Source organism: Phalacrocorax carbo, chromosome 3 (genome assembly GCF_963921805.1).
Source record: "Phalacrocorax carbo chromosome 3, bPhaCar2.1, whole genome shotgun sequence".
In the NCBI taxonomy this organism is placed as follows: Eukaryota; Metazoa; Chordata; class Aves; order Suliformes; family Phalacrocoracidae; genus Phalacrocorax; species Phalacrocorax carbo.
Genome location: NC_087515.1, coordinates 10587873 through 10613627, shown reverse-complemented (window position 1 = coordinate 10613627; position 25755 = coordinate 10587873). Strand labels below are relative to the sequence as shown.

Below are 25755 nucleotides of genomic sequence, written 5' to 3'. Positions count from 1 at the left end.
AGGAAAACCACTCTTGTTCTGGAGAGACCAGAGCACTTACTAAATGAGTTTTTCTTGCAAGTTTTCAGTTGTTCCTGTGTAATGTGTAGAATAGTTGTTTAACTTTAGGGAGATAGTACTTAAGAAAAATAAACTGGCTTCTGTTAACCTGCAAACTGTTGCATCATTTTTTGCATTTGACATGAATCTTGTCAGAGTGGTGGGTTTTTTTGGCTGGGTTTTTTTTATGGTAGACAAAGAATCGGTGCAAGCAATACTTCACATAATCTTTGTCATTAATAATATTTAATGATTTTCAAAAAATCAGGGCTTGTGAAGATGGCATCTGTTTGCATAACAGTTGTTGATGAGGGCTTTTGTATTTCCAAATGTATTTTAACTGATGTTGTCTAAAGCATAAAAATAAAATGGTTGAAGAAATCTTTAGAATGAATGAGAATGTTTACTTAAAGTTCCCACCTTAAATTTCAGCAGTATGATGCTTTTTACTATAACCTGTTTTCCAGGATTTTTTTCAACTGCATGTTTTCTTTGTTTGTTGTCCATACATTCTTTTGGGCCACTACAAAGCTGAAATGGCTTAGTTATTCTGTGGGAGGTCTATGCACAGTCTGCAAGTATTCTACAAAATAAACACTTTAAAAAAAAAAAAAAAAAAGTCTCTGGAAAAGCTCAGAACTCTTCCCTGTGGAAAAAATGTAACCTGTAAAAGAAGAGAAAAAAATTTGTCATTTTGTTTGCCTCTTCAGTGTGTATATGTTTGTTTTCCACACTGATAAACAGGGCTAGAGTTGGTTGAAGAAATCACTGCTGATATGACAATTTCTTTCACACAAATTTTCTACCTAAGTTATTTTTATTTTCTTAGTATTTGATTTCCACCAAGCTGCTGATGGCATCCAAGAACAACAGAGGCAAGAACAAGCGGGAAAGAAGTAGGTAGTTTTATTTTGTCAAATGTAGGATGACTTAGTACAAACATATGACTTAATACATTGGATTCCTGTTACTGTTTGTCACTGAGTTTAAAAAAGTGTTAGTTATCCTTGTAACTCTTCAATGTGGAGTATGCAGGGATAATCTCTTACACATTTGTCCTCCAGTGGCTAGCAAAAGGTTACATTCTTAATTAAGGGGTTGTATGTTGATGTTTTGCCTTATGAAGAAGTTCCTAGTTCTTAATTCGCTTTATAAAAAGGGTTCCTGCTTCTTAATGTTTTAATTGTTTCCCGGATGTATTTGTTTCTGTAAATATATATTTCTGTTTATGATGATTGAAGGACCGCTTTGTCATCTCCAAGTAACTGGAAGGCCTGATATGACATTTGGTATCTCACGATGCTTCATTGCCAGAAGTGCATATAAATGTTCATATTGTCTGCTACATGCTGCTACGGACCTTCCGAAGCTTTTTAAACTTTTAAAGACTAGCTGCTATGTCTCACAAAACGGCAAAATGCTTTATGATTTCCAAGTAACTCGCTGGTTCTTGGGGATGGGGAAGAAGCTGGCAGAATTAACTGACATGTCTATAGCTGAAAAGTAATGTAGCACAATAGACTTCTGAGATACCAGTAAACTTAATCTGTTGTCTTGGAGGTTTGTCAAGGTGGATGAAAAGTAATTCAGTCTTTCTTACTGAGACCTGTAAAAGGTATCATCTGTGACAATAACTTTTAAGAGTGTGTCTGATCCGGGTATATCTTGCCTCATGCGGGTTGCTATTGAGTGATAACTTGTCAATTATTCTTACACTGGGTTATTTTCACACTTGGCTGTGCTGTACCAGCTGTCTTGTTACCTGTTATTTCAGGAATTAAAAAGTAAACAGGAAGAACATACATACGTACACATATATATAATATATGTGGAAGAATATACATATATTTTTTTTTATGTGCCAGTGTATATCAGCTGTTCTTGAATGTTCATGGAGCACAAGCTAAAATTGCTGTACAAGAATATTTGCAATTAAAAACTGTCAGTCACTCAGCTACTTGTGAGAAGGAACCACCTTATTAGTGTTAAAGATTGTAAGGGAAAGCTCAATGAAGAAATAATCGCTTTTCTCCAATTGATTTGTTTTAAAGGAACCTAGAAAAAGAAGTTCCATGCAACAATCATACAGTTTTCCAGCTTGTTAAAAATGATGATGGATTGAAAGTACTAAACTACCTGTTTCCTCCTAAATTTTAAGGCTAAGTGACTGTAGTGGAGGAAGAACTACTTAGAGGCTGGCTTAAGAACAGGGTATCATAAAATGATTATTGAAAGATTGTCCCCTGTTTATGGGGAATTGGAATAGCCTGCAAGCATGTCTAACTGTAGATTTGACTGCACAGCATATTTGGTTTTAAAATTCTTTTGTGTCTACACTTCAAAGTCGATCATTATAAATAGTAAGTTTATTTTTTATTTTAACAGAATGCTTTTATCTGTTCAAACGTAGCTCAGAAACAGTCACAAGTAAGGTTCGTGTAGCTTCCCTTGCAGAAAGGTTGTTGTAGAAAAGGTAATCTAATGTAGTATGTCATGCTTATGCAGTTTTAGCTTCTATGAATACAATCTTCTGACAGTTTAACTCTTTTATGAATTGGCATGTCTTAATGAAACAAAACAAATGGAAAGTGACTCCTTAAAAAAATTCTCTGTAGAGGGTATGAATCGGGGTGGAGGCTAGAGTCCAGTATTTAAGCCACAATGTCCTGGTCTGGTTAAATGATGCTTGTGATACAAAGTTGATTAGAAAGTCTTTCTTTTCGGACTGGAAGCAAACATCACTCCGAGATTACTCAGCATTGAGTCTAATTGGAAGAATTTGGTTTTTTCCAAGATTATTGTTTTGAATCTACTCCAAACTACTGATGACCTAAGTAAAATTAATTATGTACTGATTATGAACTGTATTTCCGTTCACTCACATATCAGTTAATACTCATTAACATGAAGTTTAGATGTGACCTGTACCTCCTACTTGAAATGGAGTCCCTCTTGAACTAAGTTATGGTATGGTACTTTCAATGCAGTTTGAAGAAATCTGGGACACTCTGCATCTGCAGAATTTATAATTGAAGAAGTTACGACTCTGTGTGTCTGCTCAGGGGGAAGGAAAAAAAAAAAACCAAACACCAAAGCCACACAGTTAAAACTAAGTGCAAAACTAAGCTTAGCAATGTACCGTACACTTCTGAAAATGCTGCACACCTGTTCACTTCTCCATAAAAAGCTGCTTAATCTTTTGAGAGTGGTGGGGGAGATGTTTGATATCCCTATGATGAGTGCAGTTTGGCTCCATTTCGATAGCTATGTAGCAAGACTGGCAGAAGATACTTTCTGAACTAGCTGTACTTCTCTGACAGTACAGTCAGTGCAAGCAAGTTCTATCTTATGATATCACTGTCTTAAGCTGAAAAGGCTTTTCAGAAAGAGTGGGTAGGTAAAGGTAAAAAAAAATTCAGGTTTTCAGAACCAGCTACAGTGGAAATCTGTTCTTGAACCCTTCCTAATGTACAGCATTTTGAATATCATTGTCACTCTTTGATGCTCAGCAGTGTTTTCTGTTTTCCTGGCTCCAACTGAGGCATTTAGAGTTAAATGAAATATTTCTTGCATACAAACTTGAAATCCATACCGTTCGTGGTGTTGCTTTATGGAGGGCTTTCTTTAGTCTTGAGGACAGTTTTTTAGGAAGGTGTTTAGTTAGTATCAGTTCATAGTGCTGAAGGATGATGTCTTGGCATTCAGTTCTGTAAGTATAAAAGATGGGAGCCGTGTACAAATAAACTAAAGTGTAAAAAGTTATTTGTTTAAAACCAGAAGTATGTAGAAGATTAATATGCATATGTCTATAAACAGTGATATTCTGAAAGTCACATACTAAAAGTATCCTGTGTTTTAAATGCTTGAAGTTCTAAATGCTAGCATGTAACAGCATTTCATTTTATGCTAAGGATGTAGTATCTTTTAAAAATAACCACAACAATTTAGTTTTATATCAAGAATAACTCCTGTTATTATCTTTTGAAAGTTTGGGAACTACCAAAAAAGGAATTGGTCCAGTATATTCTTCAAAAGCAGCTCGAAGTGGACTCAGAATGTGTGATCTTGTTTCTGATTTTGATGAATTTTCTGAGAGGTAATTTCTGTATTTTAATGCAGAGTTGTAAGCATAGTTTTCAGTTTCTGGGTAGTACCCTGTGTAAGCAATGACCTCTGGTTGCTGTTAATTTTTAAATGAAAAATTTTCAATAGGAAAATAATTTATAATTTATTAATTTATATATTTATTATAAAATATTTATTTTTAGAAATTGTTTAATCACCAAATAATTGCAGATATGTAACTAGTAGAATCTAAGGTTGGGGGAGGGTGAGGGGGAAAACAAACAAACAAAGCTTAGTGAGGTATTTTTGCCTTCCAGGTTCAAAGTGTTAGCCAATCAGTACAAAGCGATATATCCTACCTTGGAGATAGATATTGAAGGGGAATTGAAAAAGCTCAAGGTAAGCCTGCTTCTGTCTGTTAAATGATATGATCACTGTGTGCAGTTACTGATACATAAATCTCTTGGTGACTGATGCTTGTGCTTGTGTGAAGAGTTAAAATATAACACATATAGTGGGAAATTGGTATGTACCAATTTTTAAAAGCCTGCTAGAATCCATAAAGACACTCTTGACACCGCATTATGCAGCATTTCAAAACTTGGTTTCAAGAGAAATATTGTAAGCTTTAAGAAAAAGGCTTGCGTAGGGAGAATTATTTTTGATTTCTACTTGCTCAGACATATTGTCTAGAAGAAAAAAATCCAAGATTGTAGTTGGGAAAGGTAGGTTTCTGACACAAGGAATTAATATTCTGCTTTATAGTGAAACATAAGGATTGAAGTAAATTATTGTTCTAAGTAATAAGCCTTAAGGGAAAAAAAAATTACTGTCTACAACATAGAAAAATGTAAGTAGATAGCAGCAGAAGTAACGAAGCCTGATTGCCAGCAAACTAGTCTTGTGGTTAATTATGAATTCTGATTTGATCATTTCCCTGCGTTTGTGACAGTTGTGAGATTTCTCACTAGTATGAATTCTCCTACGCGTAATAGTGCGATTTTTGTTGTGCACCCAAGTTTTTATTTGAAAAAATTGTCAGGTGTCTTACCCTTACCCAGCCATTTTGTTCATTCACTTTACAGAAACTTTATGAGATTTTTTTTTTTTAAACCCCTTAGAAAACTTCAACCAAATTTGAGAAATTGTTTAAAACCATTGAGGTGTGGAACAAGTGAGGGTATGCACAGTTATATGTTTAATTCTTTCAGAAAATCAGGCCAAAGAAATGATCCTTCTGGTATCTGTAGTTGCCACTAAACTCAGTTTGCCAGCTCTCAAATGGAGTATGTGGGAGTTCTTAGCACTTCTGTTTGTCTTACTTTAAATAATATCTGGTGCACATGTTGAATTGTATTTTTATCAATATGTAGACCTAAAAATCAGTTACAGCTGAATGTTTTATAATGCTTTATAGTTTACTTAACACACCTTAGGATTACAGAATGTCTGAAACTCATTGTTAGAGTGGAAATATGTATTTGTAGCTTGATGGAAAAAAATTAATTGCACTTAATGTTTGCTTTATGCTAATGCACTTGATCAAATTCTGAAAGATAAAGTGTTATATTTCATGTTCTCATTTTAATGATTCACTTCACTTCTGTATGTTCTCATGGGGAAAAAGGCTGTGTACCAAGTGACAGTGTGAACGTTACTGGCTTCTTACATCCAGCTACTCAGTGGCGTTCAGCCACTTGACCCTTCATTCCAGTACATAACATTTTACTTTTACTTACAAGTATGTCTGTATGTACAAGCATGTCACAAGTTAATGCTGCTTTTGACAATTGTGTGCATTTGTTGGCTTCAGATGGCCAGAAGTGGTACCCCTGACATGCTGGTTTTAGGGGAGGAAATCCTGAACACTTGGAAACTAAATACTGAATACAGTAATGTATTGTGATTATGCTCAAGCTTGAATATTTCTAAATCATTTCGAAAGTTTGGATATATTTTTTTTCCCTTTCCTTTTTTCCCCTTCTTCCTCTTAGGAAGAGCATACATGTCTATTATATAAATCTGAGTCTAATGTTCTTCCTTCTGTTTACGAATTACAGCATAGTTAGCATTTCTTTGTTTGCTTTTCCTTTTCAAAAGGAATAAGAGCATTGTTATGAGGGAGCAATAGCACTTGTACTCTGGCTGCTTTATCGTAATGAAATTATACTATATGATAGTCTTTTGTATTATTCAGGGCTGCATGGAAAAAATAAAACCAATGGTAAGGGATGGTGTTTATTTCATGTATGAGGCTTTACATGGACCACCAAAGAAGATCTTAGTAGAAGGTGCAAATGCAGCACTGCTGGACATAGATTTTGGTAGGTATAACCTTTTTGAGACACACATTGCTATATACTTATGTTGTGAAAGAGGAACACTAAGTATAAACTCTTACATGCTTAGCCATTCATATGGCAGGAGTGTTTTGTATTTTGGATGCACAGTACTTTCTATGAGTAGTAGATGGGGGCGGGGGGAGGAAGATGTAATAAACTCTTTCAAAAAGCTTTAGACTCTCCAAGATTAATTATTTGAATGACAGTAAAGACCAGGTGACTTTTCTTAAATAGAGTGCAGCTATTACTTCAGCATTTATACGTTTCATATGAAGTAACTGACAGTTGTATACATCTTTAGAAAACACCCGAAGAAAAATGGAGAGCTCTGAGAGGCAAAGTATATATGCAAAAAACTTGCTGACTTTTGAAGAATCAGCTTGCATTTTTTTTTAAACCCTTTATATAACACTTTGTTTTCCACTGTTTCATGATGTAAGGAAAGATGTTTGGAATCTGGATTGCTAATAAGGCAAGAGTGAAAAGATTATCCCAATCAATTGGAAATTATAAACGGTGTAGCTTTTGTTAAAACCCTGTAATTTCACTAATAAAATTAGAAGCTTCTTGATAGAAGCAGCTGCTTTTAAATGAGAATGTTATCATATTGTAAGGACAGATAAATGATTATACCTCAGTACAGGCATAAGCAGTCTATATGATTGGCTTCTGCATTTTGTCACATTTTTCTTCAGTCTTACTAGCCTTGTAACTGCATCATTTTTATTGTTGGAAAGAAGCTTAAGCCTGAAATTGAAGCCTGTAAAGACTACTGTCAAACGCATACAAAATTGGCATGCACTCTGCTTTCAACTGATAGGAATTCTGATATTGGGCATTTTCAAACATACTGAGTTTGAAAGCCTCTTTTCTTTAAGAGGAAGATATGTCTTAACACTAGTCACTGTAAGCATAAGTACTGAGTTTTCCCATAATAGCCTGAATATTGGAAGAAACTTCCTTTTTTAACAAGTCAAGAAAAACCCCAAGGAAAGAAGTCTTCAAATACGCTTGTCTCAGGGAAATGTTTGATGCAAAACTGAGAAGACTCTGGGGGGGGTTGCTCTTTATATTAAAACTAAAATCCTCACTACTTATATGTTTGCATTTCATAGGAAATGCATTTCATAGGGAACGCAAATAGTCTGAAACTCATCAGGTATGTCTATAATATGTGCAGAGTTGTTTGGGTCACTTAGATTTTTCTCCTGCTTGTGCCCTGAGACTGACACGCAGGGAGAATATCTGTTCTCTTTAGGTAGATACCGTCAGTGGATTGAACACCCGGGTTAATGATAGACAAGTCCTAGTCAAAAGGTTTGACAATACCAAATTTGATTACTGAGCATTATGAAAGATGCTATTTTCTGTGCCTTGGTGCACAGAAATCTTATACAGAATTGAGTTTTATGAATGTGTGTCTGTTGGCGGTGAAGATGGTAAATCCCCAGCCTTGCAGTTCATCCTGCTTTCCTGGAGTGTGTAACGAAGATCGTGGGGGGGGGTGTCGGTATGGGTGTGTGTGGTCTTCTGTGTTTTTAAACACTGAGTGAAGATAAACCAATGTCAATATACGAGTCTGGGAGCTGAAAATGAGTAAGAATTGTCTCATCGACTCTGTGACATCCACTAGCTGTATGTCACCTCACCTGTCAGTAAACAAAAGCTCAACTGTTGTGTCCGAAGAAAGACAGTAATTAGTGCTTGCAAACTACTGTTACATATCACCTGTAAGCCTCTGTCTTTCTCTTGAGAGACTTGAGTTAAGCAAAAGAAGCTGGAGATACCTGAAGCTAGTCTGCAAAACCTCGCTGAATAGTTTCTGAAGGATTTTAACTTTTTAAAGTTAAAACCTATATTGCTTTCAGTTCCTTTTGTCTGGGCGGTTCCTCTCTTATCCATCTCTGACTTCTATATCAAAAGACAAAAAAAAAAGTCTGAAGCACGATGTAGAAGTCTCTTGCTTATATGTAGTTACTGTGTGGCTGAAGCATTTGTTCACAATTCAAATCAGCTAAGGACTGGCATGATCTGTTTCATCTTCCATTACTTTAAAAAAATGTAAACCTAAGGATTTTGAGATGTTAACTCTTTGCTGTTCAGGCTGCTTTTTAAATGAGGGCTGAATATTTAAATAGAAACTAACTCTCACCACTAATGAAATAGACTATAGTCTATTGGAGTCTTTTTTTTCTTTTATTTTCGTTAATTGTGGAAATTGTTTTTATTTGATTATGTAAGCAAAATTGTTCTTTCCGGAATTCTACATTTTTTTGCAATTTCTTAACCTTATAATGTGCTGACTAGTTTGTAGAGCTTGTATTTTATTTTTTCTCCCAAAATGAAAAATGATAAACCTGTATTTTTCTAACCTTTTAATACCATTTTCCTAAGAGACTCCCTTCAAATTTTCACGTTGTTCCATTAGGGAGTATATTTTATGTAAGATAGTAAGGCATGGTTTTCTGGTGTCTTATTCCAATTTTTAACTTGTATGATCATTCAGAATTGTTATGTAGTCAACTTCTGCCTCTGTACAGTTGAAGTAAGTGGTAAGATTTCTAGCTTTTTCAATAAAGAAGGATCAAACAATGTACATACAAAGCTAAGATCTCATTAAACACGTTCTTAACTGCAAAATACATTTATTGTGTGTTTTCTTTTTTAGTGTTGTAAAACCTAGGTAAGTGCAATGCAAGTTCTATTCCTCACCAGGTTAGATTTTTTTTTAATAGTTTAAAACCAGTGTTTTAATAAGTTTTTAAAACCAATTTTTTAATAGGCACATATCCTTTTGTGACTTCATCAAACTGCACTGTTGGAGGTGTGTGTACAGGTCTGGGCATGCCACCGCAGAATGTCGGGGAAGTGTATGGAGTTGTGAAAGCGTATACAACGAGAGTTGGTATCGGTGCCTTTCCTACAGAGCAAAATAATGTGAGTATTATCAGCCCTAGATGTGACCTAGATGTAACGGGGTGAAATAACTTGGTGTGTCCGTCTTATGTTAAATCAGTGTTACTGGTTAAATGCAAGTAGATGACATGTATTTGGATGTCTCATTCTTCTGATTCTAGACTGAGCTTATAGGACTGCCAAATCTGATTCAATTTCTCAGACCTTCCTATGGAATAGAAGGCTAGAGCAGGAATAAATTTTGAGAGATTCCCTCAAATAGCATTCTCTTGAACTAGAAATAGCATTTTGTATTTCTGTTTTCATCTCAATGGACAACTTTGTGAAAAATTGGGGGAAGAACTTTTAAGGTAATTTACAATATTGTAAAACGTTGTTAAGTATACACCTGCATCATGTATTGCAAATAATAATTTTTAAAAAGGCTCGTGTAATAGTATTACTTTTTGTTAGGAAACTGGAGAATTGCTGCAAATAAGAGGTAAAGAGTTTGGTGTTACCACTGGTAGAAAGAGAAGATGTGGCTGGCTGGACCTTGTGTTACTCCGATATGCCTACATGATTAATGGATTTACTGCGTGAGTTATTTTGACAGCTTTGCTGGCAACTTGACATAAAATCATGAAACGCTACAGATCACTGTAAATTGTACATATGCTAGTTAGTAACATTCAGACTGCTAATATTGATTTGTTGATTGTTTTGATATTTTGATATATTAACTGTCCTTCATTTCCTAGCATAAAATGTTTTTATATTTGACATTTTCATACTTGTGACTTTTTCTTTCCTTTACTTGTAGCACATCATTATTTCTCATTTTAAATGCTCCAAGAAGCACTTACGTATCTTAGTGCTTGATGCTTCAAGCTACCCCAACCTCTGCCATCCCACCAAACCAAATCAAATATATTAAAAGGGCCTTAAAACCTGATGTAGTTTGAAAGTTTTGTTTTGTTAGTTTGTTTTCGAAATAAGACAGATGGGAACCTATCAGTCTTCAGCACCTATCACATCTTCAGCAATATGTGTAAATGTAGAAAATCTGGATATGACCTTGGGATTTTAATGAAAATTAAAAATAGGTGTCTAAACCAAAACTGGTATAAAAATTCTAGTAGATCAAATAGTGTAAATATATGCTTACATTTTCTTGATTTTTTCATGTCATTTGTGGTTTTTATTTAAAATAGGGTGCAGCCAGGTATTTACAGAGCCAGTGTTTGATTATTTTGCTGCCTTCACCGTAGGACAAGAACATTTGGCAGACAACAGGAACAGATAGCAACAGGCATCATGCTATGAAGCCATCTCAAATGAATGATCATAAAGTATCTTGGCAGCGCCCTGACCCATTAAAATTCTAATGTTTAAAGCAATAGACTAGTCACTTTAACAGGAGAATACATGTTCTTTGAATTTTGCCATTTTCTTATAGTGCTAGATCTAAGGACACAACTAAAAGGCTGTTTAAGTTTTTATTTTTCTTTTGGTATTTTAACAATATGATAAGAGTTGAAAGTTGTTGAACTTGTTAAACTAGAGTAATGTTTCTTTATAGATTGGCGCTTACCAAATTGGATATCTTGGATGTATTTCCAGAAATCAAAGTTGGTGTTGCGTACAAACTAGATGGTGAAATCATACCTCATTTTCCTGGTAAGACTGTTTAACCATTTTAGATTTTTGTGAAATGTAATCTGATACATAAATGCATTTGACTTTCACTTGTAAAATTTATGACAGGAATGTGGTACTTCAGCATCAAGCCGTTAATGTCTTCCCAGATGCACCAGAGACACCCTGTACCACAGCTGTACCCACACACTAGAGACACCTCTACCGAATAGTGTCATTTGTCTACTAGAAAGATGCAAACTGCTCTATAAAGCTTCTTAAATGTAAATGCTGTTACTGCTTTATCCCTTTCCTTTAGTACAGCCTGCATTACCTTCAAGGTAAATTGGAAGCTTGTCTCACACTCTAAACCCAGTATCTTATTCCCACTACTGTGTTCATTCCTTCTTTTAGCAGGACAAGTCTCCATTTAAGCATGCAGTGAACCACATGAGAGAACTGATACGGTTGAAAAGCCAGGGTTTTCTCTCCCTGTGTTATTTTTCGAACAGTTCAGTTCCGTTTAATTGTTCACAGAGCAGCCAAAAACCTATCATACCTACACAATGGAAAAGAGGGAAAAGGGGTGGGGGAGGAAATGAGCAATTAGTTTAGGTGAAAGCAAGACTGTTTTCTAATGCAGGACCAACATACATCAGCTTAGCATAATAGAAACTATAGCTCCTGAGGAGGACAGTGGTCGTTTTAGTGATCATTTTCACCTGAAAATATATCTGCATGTTAAAATATTCAAATATCACAAAACGTTGTTTTCATTGATAATGCATCTTTTTCAGTTTGCTATAGTAGAGATACCCCAGAAAAAGGAAGAACATTAACTAATACTAAAGATTGGGCTTTCTGATTTTCTAACATGCGCATAGATGCCTGTTTCTGTTCTAATTGCTACCTCAGGGTTTGAGGCAGGTCACAGGTTACAATTTTCATATGATATCATCAGCAGATAACTTCTTGTGGGTGAGGAGATCAACTGTAGTAATCAGATAAAACTCAGCAAGGATTTATGTAGTGTAAAGATGTCATTATGTATAAAGGAATAAGTTAATGATCTGTCAGTAGTCCTTGAAGATAGCACGTATCTGTTAGGGAAATTCACAAGGAATTAACAAAAAAATCCTCTGTGTCTCTGTGTGCTTGGTGGAGTTCTCTAATTGATTTGCCCTCCAGTATCTTCAAACAAAAGAGCCAGTTACAGTCTGAATGCATACTGAATGATGTGGTATACACTTTTATTCAGGAAATTTAGTACTCATTTTGCACTAAACTAGGGAATGCTTTTTCCTTTTTAAGACTCCAATATACACTGATGGATTCCCTTATCAGAATATTAAGGAAATTGTGTGTACTTTAGGTGGCCTTTGAACATAATGGAGATTCACATTTGAACTGAGAACTACTCAGTGAATCCTTATCTGTAGCCCTGTCATCTAACCTGGGGGCTATTTGGACTGTCTTGTGCTCAAGCCAGGAGGACCTTGTCTGGCAGACTGTCATTAAAGATGACACTAACAGGTGGCCATGTTTTCCAGTACTAAAACTTCAGTGGTTACTTTTTTTTTTTCCTCCATTCATTTGTGTCTCAGATGAGACCAGAATCTTGTTACAGCTCTTGAGGGCAGACTTTGTTCCCTCTATATGTCCTGGTAACAGGTAGCTGATCTTTGGTCATAGCAGCACAGCATGGCTCACCTGCTCAACTGTATTTTTCTTTAGTATATGAACAATTAAGAATTTCGGTAGAAATTTAGTAGAAGCTGTTGACTTTGCTGTTGACATGCTGTCTTCCTTAAATGTCAAGAAGGAGTTTGAGCTGAACTTCTGGTAAGCTGGAGGATGCTGTCTCTCACAGTGCCTCTGTGTTCCACACCTCTCTTCTTTGCTCTACTCCTCGACATTTGGCAGCATTTTCAGCACATATGCTGCAGGTTACTTACTACCCCTACCCCTGGCATAAATACCAAAAGGTAACTTTCTTCCCATTTTGTGGTTTGCAGGCCATTAGATTATTTCTGATGTCTACATCTCTGTGTGCTGTGTACTTGCATAATTTTATTTTCTTTTTTTAAACTTGCCACTTTGACATTTTGAATTTAATTTAGAAGAGATCTAGTCTGGGAATCTCTCCCTGGCAGGGTATTTCTTTCTCCCCTCCCTCCCCTCCCACTCTCTTGGAGATGTTAGTGATTTACCCTTCTTGTGAAATGACTGTCTCTAATTTAGAAGCACACACAGTGCCCACCATCTCAGGAAAAACATGCCATATTTCATATATTGTTCCTTTTTCCAGCTGGATCAGAGAATCATACGAGTCTCTGTTTTTTTAGCTTAGATTTCTGTGGGCATTTTATAATCTGTTAAGAACTAAAAAAGCCATGTAAATTTACAGCTGACTTGAGTTGGTATCATTGAGGCCGTAGTCTTTTGCTATGGAGCTGGCCAGTATCTCTATTTCTGTTCAGTCATAGCAGTTTATGAAAGAAAGAACACTCTGCTAGTTCTGAGCTGATAGTTTAAGAGGAATGTGAAAGCCGTGGTCTAGTCCTGCTAGTGCCTCTGTCGAAGTTCAGGCATCAGTTGATCTCAACAGACAGACAAATCCTTAAGAAACTGGGGAAATTGGGAGATTATTTTGGAGAAGCTTGACTTCATGCTTGCTTTTTTCCCTTGTGCCTTTTCCCTGGACATCTACTGTAGATTAAAGACCTAGGACACTTTGCTAGATGCACCTTTGGTCTAACCTATGTGACTGTTTTATGTTTGGTTTCTAGAAATTGCTAGATCTTTCTCTTACAGTGGTGCCAGGAGCCCTTCTTTTTGAGTTAGAAATAACATCAGATCATTCCCTCTCCATATTACAGTACCAGACTACCAGATATCATTCTATCTGCTCTCTGTTATCTAACGCATCTGTTAATAAGGAATATTCCAGAAAGACTAAAACATAAATTGCCTAAGAGAAGAGCTGAGAAATCTAGATGGTGACTGCATCTGTTACTCACTGAGCTCAGTTTATGGCTTATCTTTACCACACATCATCTTTTATCACACCTGCTCTGGACCAAAATGAGAGAATCACTTGAAAGATCAGGAAATTTATCCCTCCTTTCTCTTCCTCTCTTTTGGGAAGTAAAGAATTAAACTAATACAGAGTAATGGAAGATTGTAAACAACACTGGAACATTCAATTCTAAGTGCTTTCAGCTTTCTCCCAGCTAGCCTTATCAGAGAGGCTTCAGAGTAAAAATGCCTGTGGACCTCCAAGATTAGGTGTTCAGTCACGTTCCCTCTTCAGAAAGAGGGAGGCTAGCATGTTTATTCTAGACCATCTGCAACGCCTGGAGATTAGTTTGTGGTTTTGCCCTTCGAATATAGCTATTCTATTTTACAGATCACCTGGACAGCAGACAGCACCTCAGTTGTTACTGCTGAGGACATTAAAGAAAGTGCTTATCCTTGGCCTCTGCAACCATCACCCTTAATGTGCGTGTCTGTCGTGATTTCAGCAAGTACTGTTGCAGGATCATTTGCCTTAACCTGTGAACACCTCAGCCCCAAAATTGTGCATTTATTTACTGTTGTAGGCTTTGAAGCCAGAGCATACTCCTCTTTCACCCTTACTCAAAATGCCTAGTTCATAAAGTCTCTCCTTACAACATTGCTGCTATTGAACTCTTGCCTGCACCAAGACAAACTATTCAGTATGCTGAGCCTGAGTTTGTTGTCTACACACATGCTGGAGGGGATTAGCTATGGCTTTGCATTTGTACCTCTACGGTGCCTTTTGCACATAAAACCCTTTCCCAGGCTGACCAGCTGTCTTTGCAGGAATGACTTGATTTTGAGACATGGAGCCTGCATAACATTCATCACAGTGCCTTTGGCAGAACCCTGTCTTTTTCAGGAAGGCAAAGGTGCCTGATACCTCCCTTTTTTTTTTTTTATCAATGTATTGACTGTTTTCAGGCTTAAGGCTTTTGTTTGGCTGCCCGGTGTCATTCCAAGACTAATGTTCAGATAGTTACTGGAATGATTCAATTCCAGAACAATGTGTTAAACATCTTTTCCAGTACTTGAAATCATCACAGGATTCAGAGTTAATGGGCAACATTGTAGCAAGTTGCTAAATGAAAGACAAAATGGAATATACTCATTGTTTCTATTCTGAGAAGTAATTAGAACAGTTACTGTTCATACATCATGTGGGGTCCCACGCTGGTTGACAAATTTGTTGTAGAGTTTTGGGGCAAAGGTTCTGTGGGCATCAGAAGTCTATTATGTATAAACTACATCTTACAACTATGTTTAGTAAAAAGTACACTCCTATGCCATTTTAAAATAAGTTTTAACTACCTGATGCTTACAAGCTGGTGCCTAATTTTGCTTTCACATCACCATTTTCCTCATGAAGGGGGAGTTGGATCTTGGTATTTGTTCAGAGAAAAAAAAAAATCAACATTTTGGGAATTATTTTTCCTGAAAAGTTATTTCCTGAACTGAAAAGATTGTGGTTTCAGAATATATAATTGTTCCTGTTTACTTCTTAGCCAACCAGGAAGTCTTAAATAAAGTAGAGGTTCAGTATGAGACACTCCCAGGATGGGATACGGACATATCAAATGCAAGGACGTTTGACGAACTGCCTGTAAATGCACAAAATTATGTTCGCTTTATAGAAATGGAGTTGGGTGTTCCTGGTAAGTAAAACAGATTTTGTTGTTGTTGTTGTTTGTTCTTTTTTGCCTCCTCCATGAAACCTCTCTTGTACTTTGCCATAATGAACATTCAAAATATTGAAGATTACTTTGTAGCTGTGCTTATTCTGATGTACCTGGTGATATTTGTAGTTCTTGTTTTACTTTTTATCTATTTGGCTATTGAACTGAAAATTTTCAAACATTTTAATATGCATTCTTTTTTTATGCTTATACTATAGTTTTTGTACAAGTGAGTTTTTTATAAGTTGCTTTTCAGATTGGTTATTGTAGGGGTCTAGTTCTGCTGCCATTATAAAGTCAGTGGCACTACTGGTGTATTAAAGTGGTTAAATATATGTGACAGTAAGAGGTCCTTAACTAACAAATTCCTTTTATGCTCCCTAATGAAGATGATCCTGTGGTTCCATCCAAAGCTGGGAATTAAATGATGCAAATCTTTACTTTTCTGAAATCTTTAACTTTTTTTTTCCCCGATGATTTGGAAAACCAATTTATTTATTATGGCAGCTTCAAGACTGTTCCTGCTTCTCTAAGTTACCAATGCATTCTTACTTTGAAAACAATAGACATAGTTATAATTTCTTAATGTACTAGTAGTATATGGTGTGTTTTTCTTCAGACTGTAGTACTTAAGATCTTAAGTGCTTGAGAAGATAAGTTTGTATCTTACCTTAAGATACAATCTGATTGTGATTTGTATTACTTATAATAAAAGTTTGCTTTTTTCTCCTGCAGTTAAATGGATTGGAGTAGGGAAATCCAGAGAATCAATGATCCAGCTGTTTTAAAGATTTCAGATGCATGGAAGAAAGCACACTCCTCAAAAAGACTGCTCATTCTTAAATGCATTAGTAGCCCGCAAAGCAAAGATGTTGGAAAGATAGATTTTTGCATGGAAAGAAATGCTAGAGTTGATACCCCCAAAGCAATTGCTACTCCTGAAAGAGACTTTAACGTGAACCTGTATCAGTTCTTGTTCAACTGCGATTTCCAGGACACTTGTCATTGTTGTTCAAGGTGCCATCATATTTTTTTTCTTTACTTAATATTTACTTCATAATGTAATTCCTGTTTGAAAATCTAAGGTAGCATTACTTTCATGACTGTCTTTGTTATCCGCTCTCTGCTTTTGGCGGTGTTACTTCCCTGAAATTTTAGACAGTAAAAATAATGCAGTTTTGCACAGATAGTTTTACATCCTCATTATTTGTATTCCTAAAGCTGTTGTATTCTTAATGGCTGCTCTTGTGAGTGATTAAAGAGGGGGATTCTGATTTTATAATGCTATAAATGCTGTCTAAATTATTGTGTGATCTGTTTTCTAAAACAAAAAAAGATGTGATGCCAAGCTGTTAGGAATGTCCAGGTTTTTTAGCTCTGTAACATGGAAAACTTACTCTTTGTAACTCACAAAGGACACTCAAGTGTTTACCAGGATGTGTGCCCAGAAAGTTAGAAAATTGATATTGTAAAAAGTTCATTTGCGATTATTAAAGAACCGTTCTGATTTTGAGTTAAATGTTTTATTATGTTACTCATTTTTTTTCATGGTATTTTAAAAATGCTGCACTCCTCTACTTCCAAGGCGCATATATCAAACCGTTTCCCTAATTAAATGAGGTTATATTTATATTTGGTGAGAAGTCTAACATTTTGATGCCCTTTTAAATTCCTTTCTACATAGCCAATAGAAGATCTTTCTCTGGAGAACTGGCAAAGCACAGACACTTTTGTAATTATAAATTGAAGATTCTTTTTAGAAATAACATTTAAAGTATTCAATGGATTTGCTTTAGATGTAGGGAAGATAACAAGTGTTCGCCCCATGACATGTGACATATTTTGGCTTCTTAGTGTTGGGAAAAGTTCTAGAATTATTTTAATTTATAACCATTATTATATATTCCAAAGAATCTCATTTCTTTTGGCAACAACCCAATAATTACAGATTCCTTTTCCATATTTTTTTTGAGAACTAGTTTGTTTATACACACTATACTATGGTATCCATGTGCTTCCTTTTCACATCAAATAAAGCTTATTTGGTTACCTAAAAACAAGTTTATATCAAGGTGGGGCAGTAGTTTTATATTTAGTTTAGTAGGTTTTGGCTATGCAGGTGAATATAAGAAACTTGTAATGCAAAATAAAAGATAATGAGGCCTTCAAGATTATGTCTTAGGTAACTAGATGTTGCCTGAAATGGAATAGATTTGTTAGATTGATGCTGCTGGTGAGGTGTTCAGCATGATGTTTATGTTCTCAACTGGTACAAAATTGCTTGTCATAAGGGGTGGAGCAGGAGGGTTGAAGGATAAAACTACTGGTATGTAAGGAGCATTTTCTACTGAATTGTTTGCATGTGGCAGAACTGATACCAGGGTGTGTACTTCACTTGTATAATACGTGGAAAGAGGAGGATACCACAGAATGCTGGGAAAATGGCAAATACTTTGAGGCCTTTGTTACAGCATTGCATTAAAAAACAAACAATATCAGTTTTTCTGGAGGGGATGAAGGTCTAGTTTTGCTGTCAGCCTCTCAGTCCAGGAGAGCACCATGCCATCCCTCCCTAGCTAAGGAACATCTTGAATTAAGAATCTCTTCCTAATTCCCTGATGAAGACAAGGAGGGATATAACTGTGTGAAACATAAATTCCAATATTTATTTAGAAGGAAAAAACCAATATTATTCTTTTCTAGGTGATGGAGGGAATTGACACTGCAATGTGAAAAATGGGTAATAATTACAAAGTATTCCTGTCTTGCTGTAGCTGTAGGATGCACTATGGGGATTTGTGCTGTCAGTGAAACTACCAGCCAAGGACTGAGTAAATAAATAAATGAGGGCATGCTTTCCTTCTACAGGGAGTGAATAAATGAGGGCTTACTCTGTAGTTGTTTCGCTTCTGCCAAGGAGAGACCTTCAAGTTCAAGGCCTGTTTCAGTTCTTCCACCGTTGTAGCTCCACTGTACAAACTACTGTTGTTTCCCAGTCAACGAATTCATATTCCCAGATGCAGCAGGATTTCTAAGCAATGTAGCTATAGCCTAAAATGATGCAGAGTCTTTTTGCAGTTAAAGGAACAAAACAGAATGGTCTTGGATGCAAGAGTTGTTTCTGGTTTTTTGCTTTCTTTTAAGTTCAGCTGAGATTTTTCTTTGATTCTTCTACTCAAGTGCAGGTGTTGAAATACCTGTACTTGTCTAGATAATATGTGGTCCAGGATCTGTTGGTGTATATTTACTCTCATGACCTGGAATGAAGAATTTTTCTCTTCAAATGTCAGGTGGTTAAACTTGGCGTCTGTAAAGCTCATTATGTTGTCCCTGAATGCCAGTTTCACATAAGCTTTGCTGGAGTGAATTCTTGGACTGGTGCACAAACACTTCCCTGGTATCAGAGTTGTTATAAAATAGTTAATTCACCCCTCCCGCAGTGCTGCTCATTTGTACGTACGGGGAAATAGGCTGGGATGTGTTACCACCAGCCTGAATGTTGTGGAGAGAGATGTTAAAAGTTACAGAGGTTGTTTCAAGTGCTGTATGCTCTGCTCTTGAAACCATGCTATGTTCAACTGCAGAAGCAAGGAGATAGAACAGCCTAATACTCTACCACCCAGCAGCATGTTTAGCAGGGGCAAAGTTACATGTCTTTGAAGGCACTCATAGTTTTTTCTCTAGCCAAAATTCACTGTTCTGTTTTTTTTTTTCTTCTGTCTTCATTAGTCAAGAGCTTTTTGGCCTCAAAGGAATTTCCACACTCATTGGCAAAAGGCTTTTGATTGTCTGCCACAGGCTAGTAGTGAGCTGTAATAAAAGGAAAAACCTTTGTACTTCAGTGACAAGCATGTATTTTTCGAGCCCTGCCTGTATACTCTCTTCCTCAGTGAAGTCTTGAAGCCTCTTCTGTTGTTAGCATGTATGGGGAGAGGATGACAGCATAGGATAGTAGTTGAAATTGTTTCTTCTCTAAGTGTCCCCTCCCACTAATGGGATGTTTTCAGGGGCACAGATACCTGTTGGACCTGACACGGCTGATGACAGACAAGGTATTTTGATCTCATGCCATTCTTGCTGGCTCTGAAATATTTACAAGGTTGATTCTCTTAGGCTTGTGCTGTACTGCAGCATTTAATAGCCCTTATGTCCCTATGGTTAGGTGAGCCTCCTTTACTAACTAATAGGAGGGAAGTGAGGGATGCTTCTGCTGCTTAGCCTTTCCATTTGTATTCCATGTGTAACTGGGTTTTGGCATGTAGCTAATGGACAAAACCTTCAGATAACGTGGCAGACAGATAATGTTGATGTAATGCATGACAGCTGCTTTCGTCTGTCATCATCCTGGAAATCTACTTTCTAGTAGAAGATTATAGTTTCCTTTTGCTGTCACAGCCAGCTCCCTTAATGAAACATAATCAAAGGTTTGGCTGCTTTAGAAAAAGTAAAAGGCAAAGTAGGTAGGAACGAAGATAAGGGACAACTGAGTCTGGTGAGTGTTCTCCTGCCCATACTGTTCCTAGTCTCTGAAACAGTGAAACTTAATAAACCTAGTGGTGTAGTAATCAGGCACACTTGGAGCATGACAGCTTTACCTACTCAAGGCAGACGCTGTGTGTACATATGTACACACGGGCGATGCATTATTTGCAGAGACTTAACATTTTACACCATTCTTTGTTATTCTGAGTGTTACAACTCATTTGATGTGTCATCTTTAAAATACCTTGCAATAAATACGCATTCAAATATCTTCTATTCAACTTTAAACAGATAATGTTAAATCCTAATGTTCTTTACTGCCACTTTAGAACTATTAAATCAAATGTATCAAAGCAGTGTATTTTCTTACACTACGTTGGATTTTTCCAGTGAGGATTCAATTTGTGCATCGGTCCACGTACTTACTCTTTAGCCGTTTCGATACACGCTACTGCCATTATCTACAGTGCGTCTGGGTAATGATTTTTAGATAACAATTTGCACAAGTACAGTTTGCCTTGTTCTCGTTCATTGGTTGCCTTTGGCATATTACAGAGGGAACCGGGATACCTGAGTGTTGGCAGTGGAGAGAGGGTATGGCTTTGGGGGACAGGAGGTGGCTCTTCTTCCAAAAAACTGAGATGACTATTCACTTTTTTCTCTGTGCAATTTAGGACTAGTTTGTTTCCAGCAGAGCAAACCTCCCTAGTTCATCTTCTATGCCTCTCTCGACAGGAAAACCAACATGGATTGATTACTTGTGTTGAAATGTGGCAAGCCAAGTGCTACTTTGTATGAAGTTTGATTGTACTGGTCGCTGGTGGTCTTTTTCATTATTTTTGAAAATGCACGTACTTCCTGAGAGCTGAATTGTCAAAGTCAGGTTGGAGTGGAGTTTCAGCTTTGTAGTTTACTGGAGCTGGTTGCGGTTTACTGAAAGGTCTAGGCAAAAAGCATAAATCATTCTGTAATCTCATGCCGACATATGGTATGTAAATACCATGATCCACCCAAAGGGTAGCCAGCATTATAAATGTACTTTCTAATCTCCTGCTGAAATGAGCACTCAGTGTAATGCAGCTGTAATCTAATAGATATTAACAGCCTGAGAATGTACAGTAAGACCTTAATAATTCAGTATTGTTTGATTGGCTTCATCTGACTTGTAATTAGCATGATAAGGGTTGTGCCTCTTGCAGTTGAGCAACTAACTGCATTAGTTTAATATACCTTGAATTTTTAAAGCCTCAACTTCCCAACAGAAGTAGCCTATGACATTTTAATATCTCTTTTTAAAATTAAACGATTTTAAAGTTGATGTGCAATACAACAAATTTTCATATGGGGGAAAGAAAACCCAGCTTTTTTGACAACAATTTCCATTCTAGATTCTCATATACATAATAAATTCAGGTCATGCAGCACTCCTGGTATGGCCAAAAACTTTTGGATGTAGTTTTGGTTTACTCTGCCCGGATTCTCTTGTTGTTCCTCTTTTAGGCCAAAGTAATAAAAAAATCATTAGAAGTTGTTGCAGCGTTGCCCACAGTAGGCATAAAAAGGGAAAGGCTTATTCCACAGGTCTTATGGGTTTACTTTGGTGCACAAGCTTACCCTGGAGCTCCTCCAGATGCACATGCCTTGTGGACCCATTCTAGTTGCCCGAGATAGAAACCACAGACATCCTTTCCAGGATGAGCAACTGGGCTGATGAACCAAGCAAATAGAAGATAGCGAAGGTACAAGCAGGAGACTAGAGAGCAGGGATCCCACCCAAGCTGTAGAAAAGCAATTTTTTTTGTTTTATGTGGCAGTTGTGGAAAAGAAATATTTTTGTCCCAGTACAGAGCTTACAAGGGAATAAGGGAATGACATTGACAGCAAGGCAAAATCTTGCTTCTTTTGAAAGTGTGGGTTTGTGCAAATGAACGCACCTGTTTTGTTTTTAATTTAATAACAACTAGGCAGACTTTTTTCCTTCTTTTTTCCCTTTTTTTTTTACTCCCCATTCCAAAGTACCCTTCCAAAACACTAAGAGTCTTGAATAGATTTTTTTTTTAATACAACTAACTGACAGGCTGGCCTGCACACACAATGTGTGCTGTGTTGTTCAAGAGGCTTACCCTGGTGGCAAGATGGGTGCAGGATCTATAAACTGCCTTAGTTTCTTTGCAGAATATGATGTGTCAAATCCCTACAAACAGTGATGTAAGATGTTAATTTTTTTCTTAAGGAGTTGCTGATGGACCTAAAAGAACTTGCTTACGTGGCCTGGATGTATTAATCTCCACTTTGGTAGCAAAATCTGCTCTGGAATAGCACATCTATTCAGAATCCCCCAGGAAGAAAAGAACCAGTGGATGCACGTAAAAGTAACGGTCCTACAAAACATTAAATTTTGCAGAGATATGGGAGTTTCTAGAATGAGCTGCACAATGTTAGTGGCAGATCTTAGAGCAGAAACAAATGAGGGAACGAGTTAACTTATTTAAACAGTATTTTATAATTCAGGACAACAGGGTGCTGTTCTGTGACTCAAAGCAGAATTTCTTTGCAGACTGATTCATTGTATCAGTGGGACTGAAGGTCTGCTCGTTTGTCACAATTAAGTAATAATTTGTTCTACCTCCCGAGGAATGAAATTTGGCTGCTGTGTGTAAAACACTGACTCACCAGTATTTGGAAAACAAAGTAGATGTTTTCTGTATTTTGTTGCCCATTAGAGTCAGTGAATTATGTTTTGGTCATTCCATGGCAACTCCTTTGCTGGAGTGTGAATTAATATTGCAGCTCCAGGAGTTTGATGTTAAAATAGGTTCTCACCAGAGATCTTAGATTATTGTTTTGGATAGTAGTATGACACGGTGGCTGTCTTAGGAATTCTTTGAATATATCCACAGGTTGTTTTTTTTTGCTAAAACTAAGACCATTGCATCTTCCACTTAGTTGTAGAGCGCCATGTAGAAACAACTTATCCAATTCAGTCTACAAAAGAATGTATTTTCATGCTTTAGATAATTTCAGTCAATCTTGGAAAATGTAGCTATACAACATACAAAAGTGACAACTCCAACACTCACACACAATATGAGCTGTTGAGAATCACTGTTATATTTACCAACATTTCCATATCCCTGTCAGCCAGTTCTGCACAACTGTTGTCCTCATCATAGTCAGCAGCACCAACAGAGATTCCTCTCCTCTCCCCGACTCCTCCCTGGGGGTGATTCTTCTTCTCTAGTTTTACCCTTAGCGTGGCTTCAGCAGGAAGTGTTCCTCACCCCTCATCTTTGGGGAATGGGGGATGTTGCATCTTCTTTCCTCCAGCAGGAATCATGTATTCAGGTTGCCAACCCAGCTACCTGAGGTACTGCCAGTAGCGACTGTGTCCTACCACAGAATTGACAAGCTTTATTCCAAACCTCGGGTTGCTTACCTGTCTCCCAGTGTATGCCTCAAAGGCCCTCATGTCAGAATTTATCTCCTATCCTGCATACATTCAGGAATATTTTTAAAATCTGCCCTTTGAATGCCTAGGTTACAGCTTTCTCTTGTAACTTTGCAGACAAAACTTTAGTTACAACTCTCAGAAACTTGAGACCTGATGTATTAAGAATCCTCATCATGTTGTGAACTAAAGTGGCTTTGGTCTTAACAGACAAGGGATGTAAAGCCCAGTAGGAAGGAGAGAGCCTAAGATGGAGGTTAAATGGTTTGTGTAGGGGCCTGCAGGGAGTCTGTGACAGACAAGGGAAAGCAGTACATCCAAATGTGACAGCGATGCAACTAAAATTGCAGGACCACCTGTAATCTACCTGCTCATGTTAAATAATAATTATCCATTAAAAATATCCTAATCTTATTTTTAAAGCTTATTGAACTTAACACACTGAAAAAGGATTCTTTTTCCAGGATGAAATCTATTCTGCTTTTGAAGATGGAAGAAGCCCATACCAATTAAGTTTATTTAAGTAGTATTTCTGCTTACACATTGGGCAAAGACTGAGGCTGCAACATGGGCTTACCTTTCCCAGTTCACGCAGACTTAGATAAATCATGGAATGGAGATCAGGAACAGCAAAACCTGCAAGCACAGTCATGAGGGCCATCTGCCTGAGCTCCTTTTGCATTGCTCAGCTGCTGTAAGCAAGTCCCTCTATCTCACTAAGCCTGGCTTTGTGATGGTTCCTCCTTTCCTTACTGGCACTGGAAGGGAAGTGCCCCTTGGCCTTGAGACTAAGGGCTAGACAGGGGAGGGGAAAAGCTAATCTATCAGCAAATCACTTGGAAACTTATGCCCCTGCACACCCAAGCCCCTGTCCTGAGCGCTGCTGCACTTTGGTAAATTAGACTGTAGTGTCTGCTAGTCCTCAGGTTGCATTCTCCTCAAGTTGCTCCTAGATCTGAGTGTAGCAGCATTTCCTGACAGTGGTGAAGTTTAAAGAAGAAAGTCAAAGGGTGAGAAAACAAAAAAGATCTGACACAGGAGGGAGTCCAGTGTTGGATCTTTAAGGGTAAACATTTCTCTGATGTTTTATTGGACATGCTCTCCAGTACATCTTACTTGCTGTAGACAGAAGGTAAAGCTTTCTTTAACCTTTCTGGAATTAGAAATGTAGGCGTAATTTGAGTCTGGATTTTTTTATGCACCCTTCTGTCATATGAGCTATGACCTACATCTTGGCACTGAAATAGGGAGACTTCAGGAAAGACAAGGTGGGGCAGGGAAGTAGGAGCAGCTTTGTTTGCCTAAGAGACACAGACCCCTGGAGCCAGGAGGAGCCAGAAGGGACCATGAGAGGCCTTGACTCAGTGGGGCCTGGGATGGGAGGAGGGTCTCTAGCTTCCCTGGTCCAGACAGACACTTGCCTAACCTCCTACCCTGAGGCTTCACAGCCGCCCCAGACCGATGGTCTGCTCCGTCATTTCACCCTTAGAAAGTTTCTCCTACCATCCCTCAGATCCCTCCTGCTGAAATTTAACCTTGGTGTTCAGTGGTCTGTTTGCTATGGACAGGGAGGACAGATTATTCCCTTTTTCTCTGCAGCAATATTTTGGGTATTTGCTACATCCCAGTTTTTTCCTCAGGCTTATCAATTCTCTGAAGCTCTGCTTGGAGGTAACTTTTGTAGATCTCTAAGGCTGTTTGTTTGGGTTTTTTTCTCTGTCACTGGGGAGTTGGGACCTGCAAATGGTCATAGTCCATTCACTGATGTTTGTAGTGCTGAGTGGAAGGGATGGATGACATCATGTGTCTTGCATCAGGAAATTTAGTTATGGCTTCTAGTATGATATTTCCCATCTTCCCAAAGGCATAGCTTTGCTGATTCATATTTCGGTCCATTTTGCACTTGGTCTATTGATTTTTTAATTTTTTTTGCTTACACATAAAAACTTGCCCACAGCCTTGCTGCATTGCAGCCGGTTTTTCTCAGATCATTTCTCCAATTTGTTAAAATAATTTTGAACTCTTATCCTGTTTTCTAATGTAGTTTCAATTCCTCTCAGCTTTGCATGACCTGCACATTTACTAAGTATACTCTCTATCCCATTGCTGA

The 25755-nt window shown here is 37.3% G+C and overlaps 1 protein-coding gene across 1 annotated transcript in view; it reads left to right on the top strand.

Moving 5' to 3' along the window:
- The window catches only part of ADSS2 (adenylosuccinate synthase 2), a 37592-nt gene extending 20358 nt beyond the window's left edge, over positions 1-17234 (top strand). The window contains exons 5-13 of the mRNA XM_064445811.1: positions 869-935; positions 4028-4135; positions 4422-4503; positions 6302-6428; positions 9229-9383; positions 9816-9940; positions 10924-11021; positions 15545-15694; positions 16451-17234. Coding sequence (XP_064301881.1) covers positions 869-935; positions 4028-4135; positions 4422-4503; positions 6302-6428; positions 9229-9383; positions 9816-9940; positions 10924-11021; positions 15545-15694; positions 16451-16503 — 965 coding nt within the window. The 3' untranslated portion in view covers positions 16504-17234. The remainder of the gene's footprint in view (positions 1-868; positions 936-4027; positions 4136-4421; positions 4504-6301; positions 6429-9228; positions 9384-9815; positions 9941-10923; positions 11022-15544; positions 15695-16450) is intronic.
- Positions 17235-25755: the final 8521 nt, after the last annotated feature.